General features: G+C 38.7%; 2 protein-coding genes across 25 annotated transcripts; one reads left to right on the forward strand and one right to left on the reverse strand.

Moving 5' to 3' along the window:
* Positions 1-415: 415 nt before the first annotated feature.
* On the reverse strand, positions 416-8,627 carry LOC117563866 (PIH1 domain-containing protein 1-like). Of its 2 annotated transcripts, none has more exons than XM_034242421.2 (5): positions 8,427-8,608; positions 8,219-8,351; positions 912-1,525; positions 599-742; positions 416-530 (listed from the first exon to the last, which is right to left on the reverse strand). In XM_034242421.2, the coding sequence occupies exons 1-5, from the start codon at positions 8,493-8,495 to the stop codon at positions 495-497; spliced, it is 996 nt and encodes a 331-aa protein (XP_034098312.1). In that variant the 5' UTR covers positions 8,496-8,608; the 3' UTR covers positions 416-494. The 2 variants fall into 2 exon arrangements, with proteins under 2 accessions (XP_034098312.1, XP_051858939.1); XM_052002979.1 differs by lacking the exons at positions 416-530; positions 599-742; positions 912-1,525 and adding exons at positions 1,941-2,088; positions 2,166-2,956; positions 3,022-4,830 and having other exon boundaries at positions 8,427-8,627.
* LOC117563861 (multidrug resistance-associated protein 1) lies at positions 5,757-22,616 on the forward strand. 23 transcript variants are annotated; one of them, XM_052002977.1, is made up of 14 exons: positions 5,758-5,895; positions 9,009-9,112; positions 9,192-9,500; positions 9,562-10,767; positions 10,830-10,967; positions 11,126-11,272; positions 12,392-12,476; positions 12,538-13,360; positions 13,897-14,264; positions 15,159-15,379; positions 20,357-20,574; positions 20,635-21,141; positions 21,201-21,582; positions 21,640-22,616. In XM_052002977.1, the coding sequence occupies exons 2-14, from the start codon at positions 9,065-9,067 to the stop codon at positions 21,829-21,831; spliced, it is 4,644 nt and encodes a 1,547-aa protein (XP_051858937.1). In that variant the 5' UTR covers positions 5,758-5,895; positions 9,009-9,064; the 3' UTR covers positions 21,832-22,616. The 23 variants fall into 23 exon arrangements, with proteins under 23 accessions (XP_034098301.1, XP_034098300.1, XP_034098307.1 ...); XM_034242406.2 differs by lacking the exon at positions 15,159-15,379 and adding an exon at positions 15,622-15,842; XM_034242405.2 differs by lacking the exon at positions 15,159-15,379 and adding an exon at positions 16,019-16,239.
* The last annotated feature ends 932 nt before the right edge of the window (positions 22,617-23,548 follow it).

A 23,548-nucleotide genomic window follows, 5' to 3' on the forward strand; every position in this document is an offset into this window, starting at 1 on the left:
GCCGGTTACTAAAACAAATGCAACTTGTAAATTTACATTTACATGCGCTTGTTAAATTTCAACTTTGTATGAAAATGCTTATTTATTGTTAACTTAGCAACCTTATTAATTCTGAAATCTTAGATTTTCTTTATTTCTCATAAATGTTCTGAATGCTAGCGCTGAATGTTGGCGACCATTTTGAATTTCGATTTTACATGTCAGATGCGCGTTTCGAGCCAGTTTATAATTATGCTACCAGGTAACTACCTGACCTTCGTGTTAACCCACTTCTTAATATTGAGAAAAGTATTGATTGTCATACTGTACACCAACAATCACCCATCCATGAGAAACATGCAAATGAAAACGAATACCCAAATTTTGCTCATCCCTCTGCATTCTTATAAAAACGAGAATTTTAATAATACAGTAGTTGCTCTTTATTTAATTAGTCAAACATAATAAGTATAGTTTTTGTTTTTTTTTTGTATGCACTGCATCGAAAAAATTAATTAGGCACTATGAACTGGAATGCGCACTTGTAGCATCTGTAAAAACAAAAAAAATAATATATTAATGTTTTTATTTAAATTTAACCAAAATATAAATTTCTCACCTTGCTAGTTTTATCAAAAAGTGCTTGAGCACGTTCTTGATTCAAACGATAATTCACAAATTTGTCAAAAAGAATGCCGTGCTTCAAAGACTCGAGCAAAATACGATCTTCGCCAATATCCAAGTTGAATTCTTGTGACGATACCTGAAAAAAAGGTTTAAGATTAAAAAACAATCATATTTTTAAAAAATTTCATTTCAGTTCTATCTTTTGTCCAATTGTTTACAAAAATTATTTAAAAGAATCTTTTAAAACAAAACAAATTTGTTTCAAATAAGAAATCGAAACACCAAACGATTTCTTTTATACTTACACAATTAGGCAAATAGAGTTCAGCTTGAATTTCATGAACCACTTCATCGCGAAGACGCGCACGCAGTTTGTAGACCGGTTCTCTGTTCTTAATCCAATTGTTACGAATATTAGTAGCATGCGCTTCATCGATTTCCTGCACCAGCTGTTGGCCTGAGCTAGCCTGTAATCCCGGCTTGTCGGGATCACTTGAGTTCACGGCCCGCTGAACATCATCGTTGCGCACACGATGAGCCACAAGGGTGCCAATGAATTTCCGATTACTCAGAATAATTGTCTTGTGCATTGTTATTTGAATGTTGTACTTTTCACTCAATGCCTCAGCCACGATTTGCAGAAAGAAATTATTGAAGAGTTGCGACTTTTTGATTTTGGCCAGAAAATTGGGGTGAACAGCAATATCGCACACTTCGACCGAATTGTCGGAACGATCCTTTGTGTTGCGCAACTCAGAGATGCTCATGGGAACACGAAAAGATCCCGGAGTGCTCGATTCCAAGATAGCAATCAGTTCCTCATCGGTAACATCGGTTGGAGCTGGTACTTCGACTGCTTGGCAGACGTTAATGAAGAACTTCTCATTGCTGTTCACCTTGAAGGTCTTGACACAGAAACCTGCCAATGAAATAGAAACGAAATTAGTCATAAGCTGTCATAATTCTAATTTGCATTATAACATATACAAGATAAAAACTTCCTAAACTTTTAATTGACGTATATTCGAGCTGGAAAATTCGTAATTGTTTAATTTTTTGCTTAGAAATGATGATATTTTGAGTTCTAATAAATTACTTCATTTCGAAAGCAAATCAATCAAAATATTGTCTTGTGGGTTATTTATCTATTCTTCAATTAAAAAATATTTATTATCATTATTTCCGATGACTGAATTCCATTCAGCTTTCACAGCGTGAAATACTTATTATTAAGTTTTCTTGTAAGAAATACAAAAATATAATACTTTTTTTCAGTTCAGTTCTCTCGTAAGGAATACAAAAGAATAATACTTATTTTTAAATAAAACAACTTTTTCAACTGGGTGATAATTTCCCTTCCAGTTAACGAGCTTAAAACTATAAAATGCTTAAAATATAAAAGCTTAAAACCGCTTAAGATTTCACAGATTTTAGTTTGTTGTACATTTCCTTGTGTTTTGGCCACTCGATGGTACTGAGGGTCTGCAAATAAATAAATTAATATAAGAATTAGAATTTATATTAAATATAATAAAATTAATTATGTTATCCTTGCTTACCTTCAGCTCATCGAAGGCCTGCTTACACAACCAGTGGAAAGCGGGACTCTTCCAACGCATCTGAAGACCCGCAAAATCATTCGTGAGATTGTCGCTTAACTTATAATACTCGGCCCATATATAGACCATGCGGCGCATCTTATACAACCACAGATGATTTGGAATTTTACGTATCATATGCTGAAGTTGCTCTGCAGTTGCTGGCAAAAGGTTCTCCAAGAATGTTTCATTCATTAGTTCATAAATAATTTTGAAGTCTCGAAAATGATTCGATTTGGTCTCCAATGAGAATCGAGCCCGATTCATCAAGTTGATTATTACATCCTGCGTGGACATCTGTTTCTTATAATAAGGTAGGAACTTATGCTTAATATTAAGAGATCCAAATGATTTAAGCTTCTTATTGATTTGCAGTTCGCACCACTTGAACGCTTTCCACCAGGTAAGCCAACATTTATAATTACGCTCCTCATATATTCTACTCCAGTTGTTGTTGATACGTTTACGTATTGTGGGACCTCCTATTTCAAATTCATTATCGGTATCATAGCCGTCTTCATATTTATCCATATCACCATCGTTATCCACTGCATAGATTGATGTGTTATAGATAGGCTTATGCTCAAAGAATGTGACTGCATAGGATTTCTCCTCCGGCTGCGGCATTTGGGTATTCGGTTTGACGTAGGGCAACTTGACTCCAGCAACGATGAATCCTAGTTTCTTTCCATCATATTTTTGCTTCTTCGCCTTTCCTGATTGAAGAGGTTCTGTTGCAGTCCGCTTTTCAACTGTGAAAAAAGTTGATACAAATTGAATTATTTGAATTTGGTATTGAATAAGAATTTTAGTTTACCATTTTCCTTGGCAGCTGTTGTAGTTGGCTTTGGTAATACATTAGACTGTTTTTTCTCTGTTTTATTGTTGTTGATCGATGGTTTCTTCTGTTCTCCTTTTTGTTCAATCAATTGTTTTTTCTGTTCTATTTCTTTCTTCTGTTCTCCTTTTTGTTCAATCACTTGTTTTTTCTGTTCTATTTCTTTCTTCTGTTCTCCTTTTTGTTCAATCACTTGTTTTTTCTGTTCTATTTTCTTCTGTTCTCCTTTTTGTTCAATCACTTGTTTTTTCTTCTGTTCTCCTTTTTGTTCAATCACTTGTTTTTTCTGTTCTATTTTTTTCTTGTCTTCTCCTTTTTGTTCAATCACTTGTTTTTTCCGTTCTATTTTTTTCTTCTCTTCTCCTTTTTGTTCAATCCCTTGTTTTTTCTGTTCTATTTTTTTCTTCTCGTCTCCTTTTTGTTCAATCACTTGTTTTATCTGTTCTATTTTTTTATCAGTCGTCGTTTTCTTCACTTCTTTTTTATCTGTGGCTTGCTTTGTTGGTTGCGGTTTTTGTTTTTTATTGATAGCTGCCTTTCTAATGGCTCTAGGCGGATTTACATTATTTTGATGATTGTTCCAGTTTATTTGATTTCCGTAGTTTCCGAATTGGAAAGCATTGCCAAAGTTAAGATGACCTCCATTGTTCAACATACCATTAAAATCGAAGTTGTAGTGATTTTCATTAAAGTTCTCCCAGTTATTTTGCTGAAAATTATCCTCAAAGTTGGCTTGAAGTGTATCTGCCCAATACGAATTACAATCATTACGGTAATCGTATATGTTATTATTATATCCATGAAAATTGTTATTCCCGAAATTATAAGGATATCGACCGTTAAAGTTTTGGTTTCCAAAATTTTGATTATAATTTCCATGATAATTATTTTCTTGGGCAAAATTATCATAGGATTGATTAAATTGAAAATAATTTGAATATTCATTACGGCGATCGCTAAAGTTTTGATTTCTAAAATTATTGTCTTGGTAAAAATTTAAATATTCATTACGGCAACCGTTAAAGTTTTGAGTATCGAAATTTTGATTAAAATTTCCATGATAATAATTTTCTTTGTCCCAGTTGCCATTGCGTTGATTAAAGTCAACATAATTTGAATTACGATTCATAAATCCGCAATTGTTATTATTATTTATATCAATGTTCTGCTTTGGACGACGAACGAATTGATTATTCGAATCATGAAAATCGCGATGATGATTATTATTATTATTGTTGTTTCTATCGTTTCGTCTACGCAAGTTATCGAATTGTTGCTGTCTCCCAACAAATTTTTTGTTTCGCTCTGCTAGCTGTTTTCGCTCAATCTCGCGTTCCTCTCGGCGCTTTGAATTGCGCGTCTGAAGAGCATGGAAATTCTCATCGGTGCGACGAACTAAACCATAGTTCTCGGGACTAGCGTCTCGCTCTCTCGCATTAGAGAGAGAGCCGACAGCCCCGGCGATGTTGTCTTCAATCCAATTAATGTCACTTGACGACGACTGTGTGCCCGGTCGATCTTTGGGCCTTTGCTGATGCGATTCGATAAGTGAGCGAATTTCTCGAACAATCTTTGCATCCACATCGACCCAATTTCTGCTGCCCTGCTCGAGGAACATGTCCACCCGACGCTGCTGTAGTCCGCGCATATTGAAATCGGGGACCTGGAGGGAATCGGCGGCCGCAGAGTGAGCAGCACTGCGGCTGAAGCCGATCTCGCGCATAAACAGACGACGTTGCTCTAATTCAATCTTAGTTATCGCCGGCATAAGGGGATCAATATCGATATCTGCTCACAATACATGCAAAGAAAACGTACACTTTTATTAAAATAAACTCACAAACACACACACATTTGCCGAATTCTTAACTCTTTGCTTAAGAGTCTTAAGAGTGCGGCTTAATATTGCACACTTTCAGAACATACGTATGAGTATGTGTGTGCATTGTTTGTTTTGCGCTAGCTAAGCATATGTTTATTTAGATTTGAGGTCTTTATAAACAACAATGCTTAACACTATCGCTTTTCAAATAACGCTTATTGTGATTTTTCGCACATTTTCAGTATTTAAATTCTGAGTCAGTGCCCAACGTCATAGTTACCAAACATAAAGAAATACGTATAAATATGCATAAATACAATTGATCGATATTGGTTCGCTTAATAATTTCACAATATCAACAGTTGTTTTTATTACCCATGCGCGAGCGCTCTCTCTCTCTCTCTGTCTCTCTTTGCCTATCACATTGCCAGTTATCTTGCTCTTTAAGGGGCCAAAAATATGTATGGCAACAGTTTGCCGCTATCTCTTGGCGCACGCCGAAAATGCCGATGGACAATGACTGTGCAATTGAAAAACAAATAGTTGCGAGCGCTCTCTCTCAAACAAACTGTAAACAACTCGAAACGGCATTCGCAGTGTGACCAACTTCGGGTTGAGCTTGAATTGCTCAAAGTCTGGCTTGATGCTGTTAGCTTTCTCATTGATGAAACCAGCGAAAGCGACGCTTGAGAGCGTAGTTTCAACTGAAAGAGAGTGAGAGATTGGGAGAGCGGCTGAGTTAGCAATTGCATGCTCGCTCTCTCAGCATTTTGTAATCAAGTTTGCTAGCTCTTGATTAAAACAAAACAAGATATGTGTGCTAGTGTGTGTGAGAAGAGGGGACTTCTCGCTAGACCTTTCAAACAAATAAGTGCCGCTGTTTCGTGCTTTTGGTATTCAGTTGGTTCTGTTAGCTCGATACGTGCCGGTCGAGAAGTGACTCTAAACGCGTCGCCGCCATCATCATTGCTCACCCAACAAACTTCAGTACTTTTTTTCTATACGTTCGTTGTTTTCAATCGGCAGCAGAGGTAATTATAAGTGGCATTTTACTCGCATTGCTAGCTCGTTGTTGTTATTGTGGTTCGGCCTCCCGCAGCAAGCGTAACAAGTGCGGACGAAAGTTATTTGACACACATTGTGAAATACCCCATCATTCACATACACACACGCGCACGCACACATACGTACGTACATATTTATATGTAGAATATTCTAAAAGGGATTCTTAAACAACATAGCAAATGTTTAACGATTTTCCATGAATCATTTCAAAAAGAATATTTAAACGTTGCCCCGCAGTGATTTTCGTTGATTACCGCTTTTTGTTTTGTCATGCTCAATGCGGTTATTAATTGATAAAGTACATTTATATATATACGCGACATACAGTCATTATTTTTGATTTAAATGCATACCATTCATTTTACGACAAAAAAGAAAAAAAAAACGTAAAATAATTGTGCTTGGCCATTCGAATAGTTTTTTGAGGCTAGGCTAGACTTCACACATCAATGACGTCATTGTCATTCAAGCCACAATTTGATAACTTCCCAAGAAGAAGGCCACGAAAGTTATTATGTTGCTAACACACACCAATGCAGATACATACGTATGCACACGTTCCCACACACACACGCATACTCAAAACAAGAACGATAAGCAGAGGGAGTAATAAAATTATAAAGTGCAATTCAAAACTAAAGCAACAATTCATAGAAATACAGTTAGGAGTCATATACACACACACACATGTGCAAATCTTTTTGTGGATGCGTGTGCGATTGTAGTGAGAGATAAGAACGCGCTCTTCCGCACGTCTCTCTTAAAAGACTCGAGAGATAATGAAGAAATCAAATTAAACGGCAATACAAAAGGATAAGCAAAAAGAAACAAACGTGAATTCTGTTCCGTGTAAAGTTTATAATGGCGAAATTTCGTAAGTGCCCAGAAGTGATTCTCAAGTGATATACATATGGATGATAACGGCAAGGGCTGCTAGATAAAGTCAAAGACAACGCCTGACAATCATATTGTGTTTTATATGTACTCTACGTATACATGTGCATACATTGTTGTGGTTGTTTGTGTAAACACCAAAATGACTTTGAAGCTCGCATATCGCTTGTAAAAATGTAAGCATATATGCCAAAGCCATAAGGCTAGTGAACTTTTATTTTTATCTGGAGAGCTTTTTTCGCTCTTCTGGGCAGCAGCAGCATCATGATGACTGTGCATTTCATTAATTGACAGCTCTCATAGCGAAACTTTCATTACACTATGCAAGTTCTCAATGAGGATTCGTTTTTTTGGCGCATTTTTTCGACAATTAATTTCTCTCCATATATATTACATAAGAGATAACCGCCGGAACAGGTTTGCCGCTAATTACATACAAAGGTGCTGTCCGAACGAACATTCAATAGAATTCTCGTTTTATTATTTTTTTTTCGTTTGCGCTGACCTTGCGTGAAGTATAATTTATTTGTTAGACGGTTTGCGACACAATTCATTTGTCCGTCAATTGCAATGCATAATCAACACTCGGCTGTAAAACTGATTAAATTCTATCTGATTAATCCATTATAATAATTCATATGTCATTATTATTTGCCATCATTCAAGTGATCGTCGATTCGAATAATTGTCACAAAGCGAGAGTTGTGTGGATAGAGTATTTAAAGTGCGGTGTTGTCGCCAACTATAATTAACGATAGTTTCTTGTTTTATCTAAATTTAACCTTAAAACACCAACGAACCGAATTCAAACAAGTTTTGCTTTAAATCATATAATCAATAAAACTGGCATTTGGAAGTTCAAGTGTCTGAAAGTCCACAAACAGGTTCCACCAAAAAATGCCATATTTATATTAATGTAGTAGAATGTACACGCGAATAAATCTAACAAATATTATAATTTGCATGTGAATAAAAGAATTCCCGGTTGGATTTCGAATTTCGAAGTGAAGTGAAGCTCATTCCCTTGGGGTAAAACCAAAGATAAGCATTTTACGTGTGCTTTTAAGGTAGTTAAACGTGAGCAAAGAACCGTTCGTGTGTCACCGATTTCGAGTTTCTGACGTGTATCGATAGATTAAACAATTACCAACAAGTGTTTGTTGATTAGATCAGTTTAACAGTTGGTCAAACCCTTCCTCATAATGACAGCGCGTATTATTTAGTGAAGTGAAGAAGCGACTCGACTGCATTTCCAATTGGAATTGCAGAACAAGTCCGCTGTAGTGTTAAAGATCAAAGCCTCTATCAGATATTGGAGAGTAACAGAAGTTCAAAAGAGGGATGCACTTTCGCTGTCCGTAAATCAAATTTAATTAGTTCAAAAATAAAACTTACCTGGTGTGGGTTGCACAACTTTTGAGTCGCGTGGCGGCGCTGCAACATTTGGCGCGTTGTTGATGCCGGCGTTGCCGCCATTATTGTTGTTGCTACCGCCAAAGAATTGATTGAAATTATCTTCCATCTCGTTCTATCAGAAAAGTTAGTTAGAAAACATCTTAATGCGAAATATTACTTTGCACATTTTTGCTAATGCGCTGCTTACCCGCACAAAGCGTAGATTTTGTTCACGGAAATTGTCATTGCCATCCAGAAAATTAGTGCGACGCGCCATGTCAGCGTCGTTTTTATTATTTATTTACTTAACTATTGTGTGAGAAATATTTGTTTTCTTATTTTGCGGCAGACAACAATTTTATGGGTTGCTCGGCAAATTGTGAAATGACAAGTGATTAAAAGCGTGACCGTAGTTAAAATTAATAATGTATTATTTAACGTCGTAAAATATACTAAAATACAATAGTCTTTTAATTGGTAGTTTAGCTACTTCAGCAACAGGTGATGTGTATTTTAAATTAATTTATGATTTACTGATAAACACTATCAATAGTTGGGTAACCTTTTTAAATTTATTAAATACTTCAACTCCGAAATTAACTGTAGCGATAATTAAACGAAGATTGTACAGTGTTGTGAAGTGTTGCGTTTTATCGTTATCGTTGTCGGCATTTATTATTACCGTTGCTTCTGCTCGACTGGGAACCGACCAGCTGTTTTTGCACAGTACACTCACTATATTTATATGTTTCACACACTTATTGAGGAGTGTCTTGTCTTTCGATTGCAGGATTACACAAGGAGGAGATTGTACACATAAAATACAAAAAAGTCTATAGATAAACCATGGCGGAAGAGTCAGCCATGGACCGCTTTTGCGGTTCCGAATTTTGGGTAAATATATTTCAATTTGATATGAACTGTTCTTATTACGACGAGTGAGAATTGTTTATAACCTAAACTCATCTTATAGAATTCCAGTTTGTCGTGGTGGACAGAAGATCCCGATCTAACACCCTGCTTTGAACAAACTGCATTAGTTTGGACACCATGCGCCTTCTTCTGGCTGTTTATGTTGTTTGATTTCTGGTACCTCAAGGCCAGTTTGGACAAGAATATTCCATGGAGTAAAATTAGCATTGCTAAGTTGCTCTTCACTATCGGACTATTGGTGATTACCATCCTCGATCTAATCATGGCCTTTGTGAAGAAGGGCGGCGACTCTGAGCTGCCCAGGTACTCCCTTGACGTCTGGGGACCGATTATCAAAATTGCCACATTTGTGAGTATCAAATTTTGATTTTCACCACATTGCGTTTTACTAACGTGTTTGCAAATTGCAGCTGCTGGTTTTGCTCTTCATTCCGCTGAACCGCAAGTTTGGCGTGCAGACATCGGGTTGCCAGTTCATGTTCTGGTTCCTCTTTGTCATTCTCTCGATTCCACGCTGTCGCACTGAAGCTCGAGCTCATCAACAGCGTAATGAGATACTCGACTCGAATCAGGAGGAGATACCTGACTACTCCTGGGAGGAGTATCAGTTTGTCAGCTTCTTCATCTTCTATGCCTTCGCTTGTGTCATGCTGTTCCTCAACTGCTTCTCCGACGCGATGCCACGTCAGACCAAATATAAGCGTGGCCCGAATGAGATTCCCGAGCTCTCGGCCAGTTTCCTGTCACGCATCACATATCGTTGGTTCGATAGCATGGCACTGAAGGGTTACCGCAATCCTCTCGAGGAAGATGATCTCTGGGACTTGCGCCCTCAGGATAGCTGCAAGGAAGTCATGCCTACGTTCGCCTATTACTGGAATAAAAATGTGCGTAAAAACTACAAACAGGCGGCTCAAACATCGGAACCGAAGGCACAGTTCGCCAATGGCAAAGTCTCGTTCGAGAATCCCCAGGGCAATGGACGCAAGAAGGGCATGGCTAGCATTATGCCGCCCATCTACAAATCCTTTGGCGGCATCTTCTTGTTTGGCTCATTCTTCAAACTTATCGCCGATGTACTGACTTTTGCTCAACCCCAAGTGCTGAGCTTGATCATTGGCTATGTGGAGGCTTTTGAAACGACGCCACAACCCGAATGGAAGGGTATTCTGTATTCGGTGTTGCTCTTCGTGCTGGCCAGCATACAAACCTTTATATTGGCACAATATTTCCATCGCATGTTCATCGTTGGTCTGCGCATCAGAACAGCGCTCATCAATTGCATTTATCGCAAGGCTTTGCGCATCTCGAACGCGGCTCGTAAGGAATCGACTGTGGGTGAAATTGTCAATCTGATGGCTGTGGACGCACAACGTTTCATGGATCTGACCACGTACTTGAACATGTTGTGGTCGGCACCGCTGCAAATCGGTTTGGCGCTGTATTTCTTGTGGCAGGAATTGGGACCCTCGGTGCTCGCCGGTCTCGCTGTGATGATCATCATGATTCCCTTGAACGGCTTCATTGCCAGTCGCATCAAGACCTATCAGATTCAACAGATGACCTACAAGGATAAGCGTGTCAAGCTCATGAATGAAGTCTTGAGTGGCATCAAGGTAAGTTTGAAGTTAAGCAAGCAATTTATGCTTTCTTATTGTAATATATTTCACTTTAAAAGGTACTTAAACTTTACGCCTGGGAGCCGAGCTTTGAGAAGCAAGTTTTGGACATACGTGATAAGGAAATTGCCACACTGCGCTCCACCGCCTATCTGAATGCCAGCACATCGTTCCTCTGGTCTTGTGCCCCATTTTTGGTAAGAATTGCCGGCCGCCAAACGGGCGAAACTTTGAAATTTCTTTACAGCACTTGCCGTTTGTTGGACTCGCTTTAATCGTGGATTATATATGTGTCTATTGTCTTGCCCCAAATGCAATGAAAATTGTATAAAAAAAAAAAAACAAAAAACAAAAGGTATCACTGGTAACTTTTGCCACTTACCTGCTAACCGATGAGGCGAATCAGCTGAGCACTAAGAAGGTCTTTGTCAGCATCGCACTGTTCGACATTATCAAATTGCCGCTCACAATTATCCCTATGCTGAATGCTGACATAGCCGAGGTAACGAGCGAGCGAACGGCTCACAAGGAACACACGGAACACATCTAAATGATATTTACTTCGGCTATGGGCGCATTCATCAATTGGCACCAAATCAATCCAATCAAAAACATTTCAATTAACCTGCAACGATTTATGTATTTTTCTAGGTTTCATTAGTCACATTTGCCACTTATGTTCTAATCGATGAAAATAATGTGCTTGATGCGAAAAAAACCTTTGTCTCATTATCATTATTCAACATTCTTCGTTTTCCGTTAACAATGTTGCCCATGCTGATCACCAACCTGGTGCAAGTAAGTTGATCACATTGCAGTACTCTCTGCCTACTTCAAGATCTGCAGTTTCAGCATTATATCATGATGTCGATGCATCATGGCTTCTGTTGAAACTGTAGACTGCAAACTGTATTGTGCCGTCTTGTGTATTGTAAACGATATTTTTATTTATTTATTATTTTTTTGATATAGCAACAGCAAACAAACACAATCCAATCTTTAATTTCAAACCCTTCCTAACTAACCCAAACAAAAGAGAACTAACTCTATAAATTCTCTATTCTAACTTTAACCTCCTCCTTACTAACTCTCCCTTTTATTCTTTTCATTCAAATGTCCCTCTGTAACAAAAGTTTTGACAATTTAGTTGGGATTCCATGACATAATTAAGCAGCAATAGGCATTGGGGAACTTTTCTATTCGATTCTCTTATCATAAACCATGTTTAGTTTAGCTTCACATTCAATACCCTTGCAGAGGGTATTAATGAAAGTCTATTTTAATTAGTGAGATTAGTTTTTTTTTTATCTGTTTAGCAGAAAGGAATGTTTACTAACCCATCTCTCTATCCGATTCCGTTTAAGCTGTAGAATTCATTGGAAATATTATTTTTATAGACGTGTTTCATTGAATACTTGTAGTTCTGCAAGGGTATCAAAATTTCGGCAGGCCGAGCTTGGTTTTGTTTGCCTTTTTTTTATAAGCGGGGTCTCAGCAGCAGCTTCTTCCACCTTTCTTCCCAAAAACCAATCCATCCCAACAACTAACTACTAACTAGTTCCGTGTGTGTTATTGAGTATCTTGTATTCGTATTTAACTAATCAATTTATTTCTCGCATAGACGCAAGTGTCCGTCAAACGTATAAACAAATTTTTGAACAGTGAAGAGCTGGATCCTAACAATGTGCAACACGACAAGTCCAGGCGTAAGTTAGAAAACTATAAATGATATAAATCATATAATAATTTAATTTATTTTGCTTACAGCTCATCCCATTATCATTGAGAATGGCCACTTCTCATGGGGCGATGAGGATGAGACTACGCTCAAGAATATTAGCATGGAAGTGCCAAAGAATAATTTGGTCGCCATTGTGGGCACCGTCGGCTCTGGTAAGTCCTCCGTGGTACAGGCCATCCTGGGCGAAATGGAAAAGATTTCGGGCAGTGTCAACACGGTAGGCAGACTGGCCTATGTGCCACAACAGGCTTGGATCCAGAACGCCACAGTGCGCGATAACATATTGTTTGGCAAGGCCTACGATCGCAAGCGTTACAATCGTGTGATCGATGCCTGCGCCTTGCGCACGGATATTGAAATTCTATCCGCTGGTGATTTGACCGAAATCGGTGAGAAGGGCATCAATTTGTCGGGTGGCCAAAAGCAGCGTATCTCATTGGCTCGCGCCGTCTACAATGATGCTGATTTGTATCTGCTCGATGATCCGCTGAGTGCCGTCGACGCTCACGTAGGCAAACACATCTTTGAGGAAGTGATCGGACCGAAGGGAATGCTTAAGAACAAGACACGTGTGCTGGTTACCCATGGCATTACGTTCCTGCCCCAAGTGGACAACATTTATGTGATGAAGGCGGGCCAGGTCAGCGAGAATGGCACCTACGCCCAATTGCTGAAAAACAAGGGCGCCTTTGCCGACTTCCTCATCCAGCACTTGCAAGATGGCGAAGAGGAGGAAGAGGATCTCAATCAAATCAAACGTCAATTATCCGAAAATGCCGAACCCGAACTGCTTGCACCCATTGAGAAGGCCATTAAGCTTGCGCGCACCGAGAGCTTGTCGGACTCCATGTAAGTTTTAAATTCATTGAATTTATATACGAGAGTAGACTTGGGCTTAGACAATATAAATTTACTAGAATGATAGGTGTTTAATTGCAGTAGACTAATTAAAAGTAACGCTCATTTTTGATAGTAAACGCAAGAATATAAATATAATAAGCAGAGGAAAGAATATTTTAGGTATTCAATGTTTATTTAGAATGCTTTTAAATATTTATTAGTGATGTAATACTGTTAGTAGTAGGAGTAAGAAGTAAAGTAAAGTAGAAATATTGAGGAATTTTGTGTCAGAGAAAGAATTTTAAAAGAGAAGGATTGGGCAGAACCTTGAAACCTAGAAGCTTTATTGATTAGGAATTACAAAATTAGTATGAGAAAAGGGCAAAGGAAAAGGAAGAAAAAGGAATTTTGAAAAGAGAAGGATTGTGAAGGACCATGAAATTAGAATATGCGCCATTTGGATTGATTAGGGATTGGAAAACTAGGATGAGAAGGGAAGAGTTATTCTATAGAATGTGATACTAATCTATTATTCTCATCCACAGCTCTGTGACCTCAGCAGATAGTTTGATGGGACGTGGCAGTCTGCGTCGTCGCGCCAGGCGACAGGAGTCGTATGATTCAGCAGCTTCGGCTGCCTCCCTGAAGCGCAAGCAGGAGGTCGAGGGCAAGCTGATTGAGACAGAAAAGTCACAAACGGGCGGCGTTGAATTTGCCGTTTACAAGCATTACATCAAGAGCGTTGGCATCTTCCTCTCTGTGGCCACACTTGTGCTCAACTTTGCGTTCCAAGCATTCCAAATCGGTTCAAATATCTGGCTCACCCAATGGTCCAATGACAAAGAAGTCGAAACTAATACAGCAAAGAGAGATATGTACTTGGGTGTCTATGGTGCCTTCGGTTTTGCTCAAGGTAAGTCCATTGTGATACAGTTTACTATTATACTATTTCCATGTCGATGTTCGATTGTCCCATTTATGTAGTGTTTATGTTCTCGTTATCGCTTCATTTGCGTTTAGTTTCTGCTTTTTTGTGTAACGTTATCGCTTTAATCCTTGTGCTAGAAGTAAAGATAACATCGCCGTCAACAGCGAAATATCTTTACAACTGGCGTAACTGTGTTAAGTCTGTTAATTTAATCTTAAGTTTTTATTCTGGGGTTGGTTTATTATTATTTATTTTGTTTAGTTCTTATTATTTTATGTTTTGCTTTTTTATGTTTGCCTGAGAATTCACTCGAAAGAATATCTATATATAAGATTGGCTCTGACAGAACATATTGCTCACCTTAAAAACAAAAAAAAAACCAAAAACACAGTCTTCATTCGCTCTGACAAACAATCTAGAAACAAAAGCAAAATGAATCCTAACCAATCCTAACAAGAACACATAAACAATACTAAAGAAATATGCGTCTATTTAACAGTTGATATTGCACTCTTTTGTCAAATGCTGCACTGAAAATAATCTAATTAAGGCATGAACTGAATGGGGAATACTTAAGAACGCTTCAAAATTTCAAAATTACTCTTCCACTTTTCGAATAACTTGATGTATTTAACTCCAAAAGTTCTTTTGATTCGTTGTAATCAATCTCTCTTCGGGACATGTCTATGAATGTAAAATTAAGTGTAGTAGTTTGATGCCTCGTGTTTTGTACACTTAAATAATATTCCTTGAAAATTGGCAAAAATATTAATTGAATTATGTGTATTGTTCCCTTCCTTTAAATTTCCCAAAAAAAAAAACAACAAACGAAAAACACTTTATTCCCAACCACTTCCCGAAACAAACAAAAAATTGTAGTCGGATTGAATTTCTTCTCATCACTCATGATCTCATTGGGCGGTCTTCAGTGTTCGCGCATCCTGCATAATGAACTCTTGCATTCCAATTTGAGATGGCCGATGGAATTGTTCGATACTACACCGCTGGGACGAGTCGTTAATCGATTTTCGAAAGATATCGATACCATCGATAACACATTGCCATTCAATATACGGGTCGTTTTAAGTCAGGCTTTCATGGTATGGACTTCAGTTTATCAAGTTGATCAACAACAACAACAAAAACACAGCATATTCAGATCGTTTATCATATATCATACTATATGCATTTTGCTTATTATCAAACAAAATAACCAATCACAATTGCCTATACGTATGGTTTGGTAGTTGGAAACGGATTTTAGGGTTTTGGCTTTGGTTTGGTCACTAATCTTCTCTTCTTTCTTTTCCTCCCCGCCCCCTCTCGTAACTGAATGTTGCAGTTGCAACCAGTTACTTCTCCACTCTTGCGCTCTCGCTGGGCTGCATTTACAGTGCCAAGTATTTGCATGACGTCCTCGTGCATGACACATTGCGCTGGCCCATGGAACTATTCGACATAACGCCCATTGGTCGTGTTGTGAACCGTTTCTCCAAGGATGTCGATACTATCGACAATACCCTGCCGCTCAACTTGCGCGTTGTTATTACCCAGGCTTTTGCGGTAATTCTTCCCTTAGAATTTCCCTTTCCCTTTCTTGCATTTCTCATTTTGTCATGAGGGAAATTAAGAGTTGTGTTAGGTTTTTTTTTTTTTTGTAGGTTGTAGCAATTCTTCTGTGGAGCTTCTTAGTTTAGTTCTGTCGACACGCTAATAGATAATTCTCTTTATATATATAGTTATATCATATCTATTTTCATCGCTTGCGCTGGCGCTTGGCTGCATTTATTGCGCCAAGAAGCTGCACGAGCAGCTGATTGATCATGTATTCCGATGGCCCATGGAAACGTTTGATACCACGCCAATTGGCAGAATCGTGAATCGCTTCTCGAAAGACGTTGATGTGCTAGATAACACACTGCCTATGCTCTGGCGCATGGTGCTAAGTACAACATTCTCGGTAAATTGATTAACATAATTCACTAATTCAATTGGCAAATTTAAAACTAAAACAATCAACAGCACTGCTGCACTTAGAGCTTAAGCAAAATAGCATCAAATCTTAGTGTTAGAACTGTCCACTTGTCGCTTTGGCACTGCCACCAAGCAACAGCAAGCAGAGCTTTGTAAATATTGCACAAGAGAAGCTTTAACAAATTGAATTGATAGAAAAGAAATCATCTTTCAAAATTAGTTTGTGGGGACCTTTTCAAAATGCTTTAACCGCTTAGCTTTTCAATTAAGTATTACACCAAAAAGTATTATACATCCCAATTGGAACAGATGCATTCGAAATTCAAACACAAACACGAGAACTTATGTCTAGTCTATGTAACTTTCTGTAAACTAACTTGTATCCATAAGTTGATCTAGTTCTCTGTAATAATTACCCCGTAACTTTATTGCTTTGCATGCTCGGCATGAGTTTCTGTATTCTAAGAACGTCTTGGGGCAATTGTATTTGTATTGTATAGTAACTTTACACACTCGATGCAGTTCTCACACGTTACTTTTCGGGCCTGGCCCAGTCACTTGGTTGCCTGCACTGTTCCCTGGATGTGTTTTCCAAGCTGATAAACGTGGTGTTGAAGTGGCCGATGGAATTGTTCGATACAACGCCATTGGGTCGCATACTCAGTCGTTTCTCAAAGGATATCGACACCATTGACAACGTTATGCCACAAATTCTGGCACAGTTTCTATCCACATGCTTCTCGGTAAATCTCAAGATATATATGTTATGTATCTTTCCCTAACCCAGCACGACATTCTAAGAACTCTTCCCTTAACTATATAGGCTAATGATATGTGCTTCCATAGCCCACACAACACACTAAATTTTCTAACCTATACACCTTAATTAGAATATTATCCACACATTATCATCATTTATCATTTCCAGCATCATTTGAAAACGCCATTTACTTGATTTGAGTCAGGTGGAAAAACAACAAAAACAACTAAAAACCTCAATTAAAACTGAGTTTTGTATTTATTATGCTTTGCTTGTTTTTTATGAATTAAGTAGTTAGAACATTCTTACTATTATACTAAGTGAAATTTCCCACTCTGCAGATGCGCTTTTCTCAGAGCTCTAACGAAACATGTTGCGATTATTAGAGCCGATTAATATCGAATAGAGGTTTGCCCAGGTCTCGGTTTCACATCCATGAGCTAAACTTCTCGCCCCATTTTTTGAGTTCATTCTCTCTCCTCTCTTTATTTCTCGATTGTTTATCAATTTTGTCGTTCCATTCCATTCCGTTCCGTTCCCATGCAGGATTGTTTGCCTACTTTGGTAACGTGATTGTCTACGTTGGCGGCCTCAGAGCGGCACAAATCATCCACAACGATCTGCTGCGTATTGTTATGCGCGGCTCCGTTTGTCGCTTTTTCGATATAACGCCATTGGGACGCATTTTGAACAGTTTCAGCGGAGACATGGATGTTGTCGACGAAGAATTACCCGGCACTATGGACTCCCTTATGTCCTTCCTTTGGATGGTATTCCCAATTTGTACTTTATTTCATTCTGTTTTCGCTATTTTTTTGCGCGTTTGCCTTTCTTTTTATTTCCCCCCGTTTTGTAGCCAACTTGAGTTACGGTTTGTACTTGTGCATCCATTAAAGTTGTGCAAGGTTTTTTCCATATACATAGACCTTAAGATATATCACATTACACTCACAATCGATTCTTTCTCTATCTCTTTCACTCACACGAAACAAAACACACACGCAACACATCTTTAATGTAGGTCTGTGCAATTATGGCGCTGCGATCACACTTTTCACATCCTCGCTAAATGCCTCATTTAAAGTGTTTCGCCAGCTCTTCGATAATATCATGCATTGTCCATCTGAGTTTTTCGATACGACGCCCAAGGGTCGCATCTTGGATCGCTGTTCCAACGATGTCAACTGCTTGGACATGGTCATGCCCTTGAATATACGCATGTGTATGTCCACAGCGTTTCAGGTAAAACCTCTTTGAGATCTCTCTAGACCCGTTGTCCTATCGATTTTTGGTTTGTTCTCTACTTTAGTTTCACAAAAAAAAGAAGTTTTCTTCAGTTTATTCGATTTTCAAAATCAAAATTTACATCGTTTCCTGTTTCGTTTCGATTTCCGATTTCCCCCTATTTGATTCCCCAACATTTATTATTAGATTAGCTAACAAAAGTTTAACCTCAAACATGTTTTGTGAATTGTCTAGAAAAGTGTCGAGAGTCCCATTAATCCCATTGAAATCCTTACAGTCATTAGCTTTATTGGAGCTGTATTTCTCGTTAATATTGGCGGATTGATTGGGGCCAATAAAATCTTTCGACAATTGTTAAGGCGTATTCTGGGCGCCCCTCAAGAGTTTTTCGATATGAAGCCGCGGGGTCGAATACTAGATCGTCTGTCCAACGACGTCTACAAATTGGATGTGGTATTGCCTGATTTATTGCGAGTCTTTAATGCTCAAGCGTATCGGGTACGTCTCCATTAAGCTGCCATTTTAGATTGTTTGTGACTAACATCCCAAGAGCAAAACTAACATATTTCACGTTTGTACTAATCCAATTGTATATTTTCTATGCATCCCACCTAAGCAAGTTTGTAGTTTCTTCAGACATTCTTTAGACTTTAGACTGTATATAAAACAAGAGCGGGGCATTTCTGTATTACTATCGATATTCTCATCGTCCTAAAAGGCTGAGCCTGAAAGCTAATCAATTAATCCATTCCACATCGCAGGTATTGTTTGTCTAATAATGAATCTGGGCATAGATCTGGGAGCCCTGAGAGCCGCCAAGATTCTCCACATGCTGCTCTTAAGCAATATGTTGCGTGTTCCCATGTGGTTTTATGATACCACCCCAGTGGGTCGCATAATGTCACGATTCTCCAAAGACGTTGACACCTTAGATCAGAAATTGGTGGAGGTCGTAAACGATGGTCTCTGGTGTGCATTTGAGGTAAATTCCCCCGATCCTTATTCCTTATATCCTACTACCTGCTATCTCCAAGACTAGAATAGCCGCCCCTGTACAGAGTAAGCGTATGTAACTAAAAACAAAAACCTGCATAACGTATAACTAACCCCCCTAAAAACTGCATCCGTTAAACGCATTTGTTTGCATATTGAGTGAGGAGCGAACTTTCAGACATCCTTGTAGTCTAATAGCTATTGAAATCCGCAGGTTTATTATCTGTTACAAAGGTTATACTGCCGTCTCTTGGAGGTCTGCGAGCAGCCACATTGCTCCATGCATTCCTTCTACGAAATGTCCTGCGTTTGCCTACACACTTTTATGACACCACTCCGCAGGGTCGCATTTTGTCCCGATTCTCCAAAGACATTGACACGGTCGATACGATAATTCCACACATTATTATCACTATTGTGTGGATAGTATATGAGGTAACCCCCCAAAGATATCAGATAAATCCTCTCTTATAAATATCATAGATCTCACAACAACTTATTTTCTACTTACAATAACACTGTGATTAACAACTTGTCCGAAACTGCACTTGCTTCTTCCGGCACTTTATATTTACCTTTAAACTGCCTTGATTACCAGGGTTTTTTTCTTTCGCGTTGTGCTTGGCACCTGATCTCGGGAGTCTTAAAGCTGTTAAAGCGATACATTTGCTTCTCCTGCAAAACGTGCTCCGCCTTCCATTGTGCTTCTTTGATACGACTCCGAAGGATCGTATATTAAATCGATTCTCCTCTGATGTTGCTATTGTTGAAGATCTGATGAGCATCATAGGCGATTTTATGTGGTTGGTCCTTGAGGTAACCACTGACTCTTCGACTGGAACTTAGGCCCACGAAATGTCACACAACATTCACAATTCCCCACGTAAAACTTTCCTACAATTGACTCAAATCAAGTATACGCGTTGGACATGCATAGCATGCCATATATTCGAATTAAATTATAAAATCGACTATTTCAATCACGTATTAAACCAATTCAATATCCCCCATTTATTTTTCAACTAACTCCTCACTTCAGTGCACCTTTTGAAGTATTCATATTTTGAAAAGAACTTGAGATTAATATTGTTTATGTCTTGGTTAGGTTCTCGCCACCATTGTGGTTATTAGTATATCGACGCCGATTTTCTTGGCTGTCATTGTGCCCATTGGATTTATCTACTACTTTGCGCAACGCTTCTATGTGGCCACCTCACGTCAGCTGATGCGTTTGGAGTCCGTTTCCCGTTCGCCCATCTATTCGCACTTCGGCGAAACCGTCACCGGAGTCTCCACGATTCGTGCCTACACTGTGGAGGATCGGTAAGTGTCATAGCTTTGCATTGATCGAACCGATAGCTAAGGTATCATTCTGTTCGACAGCTTCATTGAGGAATCGGACAACAAGGTGGACAAGAATCAGGTGTGCAAGTATCCTTCACTGATTGCCAATCGTTGGCTCGCCATCCGCCTGGAAATGGTCGGCAATCTGATCATCTTGTTTGCCTCGCTCTTCGCTGTGCTTGGCGGACAATCGAATCCCGGTCTGGTTGGTCTGTCGGTCAGCTATGCGCTGCAGGTGACCCAAACCCTTAACTGGCTGGTGCGCATGTCCTCGGACATTGAGACAAACATTGTATCCGTGGAGCGTATCAAGGAGTATGGCGAGACCAAGCAGGAAGCCGCCTGGGAACTGGAGGAGGACAAGAAGAAGCCCAAGAACTGGCCCGCCGATGGTCGCGTCGAGTTCAGCAACTTCCAAGTTCGTTATCGCGAGGGTCTCGATCTCGTGCTGCGCGGCGTTAGCTTTAACATCAGCGGCGGCGAAAAGGTCGGAATTGTGGGACGCACTGGCGCCGGAAAATCCAGTTTGACGCTGGCACTGTTCAGGTAAGTTCCTTATTTTACGGAAAAAGGGAATTTTATACAACTTTCTTATTTTCAAACAGAATCATCGAATCTGCCGGTGGTAAAATTATTATCGATGGCGAGGATATTGCTCAGCTGGGTCTGCACATGCTGCGTTCCCGTTTGACTATCATCCCACAGGATCCAGTGCTGTTCTCTGGATCACTGCGCGCTAATCTCGATCCCTTCGATGTGAAGACCGACGAAGAAATCTGGAAGGCACTCGAGTTGTCTCATTTGAAGGCATTTGCCAAGGGACTGACATCCGGTCTCAATCATGAGATTAGCGAAGGAGGCGACAATCTGTCTGTGGGTCAACGTCAATTGGTTTGTCTGGCCCGTGCTCTGCTCCGTAAAACGAAAGTTCTGGTGCTTGATGAGGCCACAGCTGCTGTCGATTTGGAAACCGATGATCTGATTCAGGTAAGTTAAAGCTTATTGAATTCTATTGGATTTATCTTAATTATTCTCTATTTGCAGAAAACAATTCGTAGCGAGTTCAAGGATTGCACTGTGCTAACAATTGCCCATCGATTGAATACGATTATGGACTCAGATAAGGTTATTGTGCTGGACAAGGGACAGATTACAGAGTTTGCTTCGCCCACCGAGCTGCTGGACAATCCCAAGTCGGCCTTCTACAGCATGGCCAAGGATGCCAATCTGGTTTAGAATAAATACCAAAACAATAACGAAACTCATATAGCAAACAAAACAAACAAACAAACAACAAATTCTAGAAGTGTAATTAGACATCACAATTTAGCGATAGCTTAAACAAAAATTCGTGAAATTCATCGTTAAAGTGCTCTACCTCAGCGGAAGCAACTATATAATTAACAACAATAGCAACAACTACAACTACAGCTGAAAATTATAACACGTACAATCCCAGCATTGTTTGTTTTGGGTGTGCAATTTAGTGAATACCATAAAAATGTTCATTAGCTTAAGCCGAAAAGTTCAATTAGGCGCTGACAGGTTTTCTCTAGTACATTAACTAAAAATGTATTATGACATATAAGATATGTGGACATAATATGATTGTCTGTACATACCACGTGTATATGTACTTAGGTTTTTTATGTATTGTACTTATGTATATATGTTGTCGACTACTCTATATACTCGTATATGTACTTATATGAATTTACCTGCCAAGTTTATTTTTGTATGCAACGTTTACAAACAAGCGATAGAGCCGAATGCAAAAAATGCGTTCATTCGATAACTCAAAAGGTCAAAAATCATACGACATTCACACTTATGAATCGTACTTACTACAAATTAAATAAAAACCTCTTAAGAATTTGCCTTCAGATGATTAAATCACATAAGATTAATACAGAGTAGTTAATAAAATTTTGCAACATTTTGTAAAATGTGTACTTAAAAAACTAAAAGGTAACAAAGTGAAATTGTAATGATAAGTACAAATAAAATCCACTTAACCAATGTATATTTTGTCATGTATTCATTTATTATTTGTTTATAAATTATTATTTTTAATATAACCTTGAAAATTTAAAAATAACGTTCGCTCAAAAATTTCAAACTCGGCGGCAAACTTAAAGACAGTAGTGCATTTAGTTTGAAGTCAAATCCTCTTGCTGCTGATTTCTGTTCGCCTGGTATTTCATTGATTATTCTGCCTGTTTTCGAGCTCGGTAGATTTCAGTACACACACACACATACGCATTAGACATCACCTGAAGAACAACAGGCATAGTCTATAGACAAAATGGCCTATAACTCAGCTATATCCTTACGGATTTTCGCAGGACCTGTTTCTCTTAGTTCGTAACGACCAACTCTATCGATCTACATCAAAAAATTTGGGGGTCATCTAGAAACACAACACTTGAAAAATTTCAGTCCTGAGCTCGAAAAAAATGTTAAAAATCACAAAATCTAGGATATCTCGAGAACGCACAGGACGATTTGAATGTCCTTTGGCCAGTCGATAGTGCTACTTAAACGAAGTTGTTTGGCACATGAGTCGAAAGGATCGGCAAGGATATGGCGGAGTTATGGCTAATTTTCTGTATACAAAAAAGTCCTTATATCTCGGCTCCCATAAGGACTTTCGTCCTTTTTATTTCTGATCCTTGCTTTGTACATTAAGAGCTATCTGTGTGCCAAAGGACATCGCAATCGTCCTTCAAACGGCTGAGTTACAGGCGATTTTTGGATTTTGGCACAAATTTTGCATGCCTCCCCCTTAAAAATTTTTCAATATTTTTTTTCTTTGATTTTTTTAAAATTTCTAAGTTTTTTGAGTCGTTTTACTTGTGATAATAAAAATCATATTCTTTCAAGGATTTAACTTGTTTCAGGATAATAAAAACATTCGTTTAGTTCTTGTAAATTTGAATTTTAACTGATTTTA

The sequence above is a fragment of the Drosophila albomicans genome, chromosome 2L, assembly GCF_009650485.2.
Source record: "Drosophila albomicans strain 15112-1751.03 chromosome 2L, ASM965048v2, whole genome shotgun sequence".
NCBI lineage: Eukaryota > Metazoa > Arthropoda > Insecta > Diptera > Drosophilidae > Drosophila > Drosophila albomicans.

Excerpts from the sequence above, each read along its gene's own strand:
- LOC117563866 (XM_052002979.1), bottom strand. The coding sequence starts at position 8,495 with ATGGCGCGTCGCACTAATTTTCTGGATGGCAATGACAATTTCCGTGAA. Across the intron at positions 2,957-3,021 it reads AACAGCTGCCAAGGAAAATG|TTGAAAAGCGGACTGCAACA; the intron begins GTAAACTAAAAT and ends CTTTTTTCACAG. Across the intron at positions 2,089-2,165 it reads AGGCCTTCGATGAGCTGAAG|ACCCTCAGTACCATCGAGTG; the intron begins GTAAGCAAGGAT and ends ATTTATTTGCAG.
- LOC117563861 (XM_034242395.2), top strand. The coding sequence starts at position 9,065 with ATGGCGGAAGAGTCAGCCATGGACCGCTTTTGCGGTTCCGAATTTTGG. Across the intron at positions 9,113-9,191 it reads TTTGCGGTTCCGAATTTTGG|AATTCCAGTTTGTCGTGGTG; the intron begins GTAAATATATTT and ends CTCATCTTATAG. Across the intron at positions 10,768-10,829 it reads AAGTCTTGAGTGGCATCAAG|GTACTTAAACTTTACGCCTG; the intron begins GTAAGTTTGAAG and ends TCACTTTAAAAG.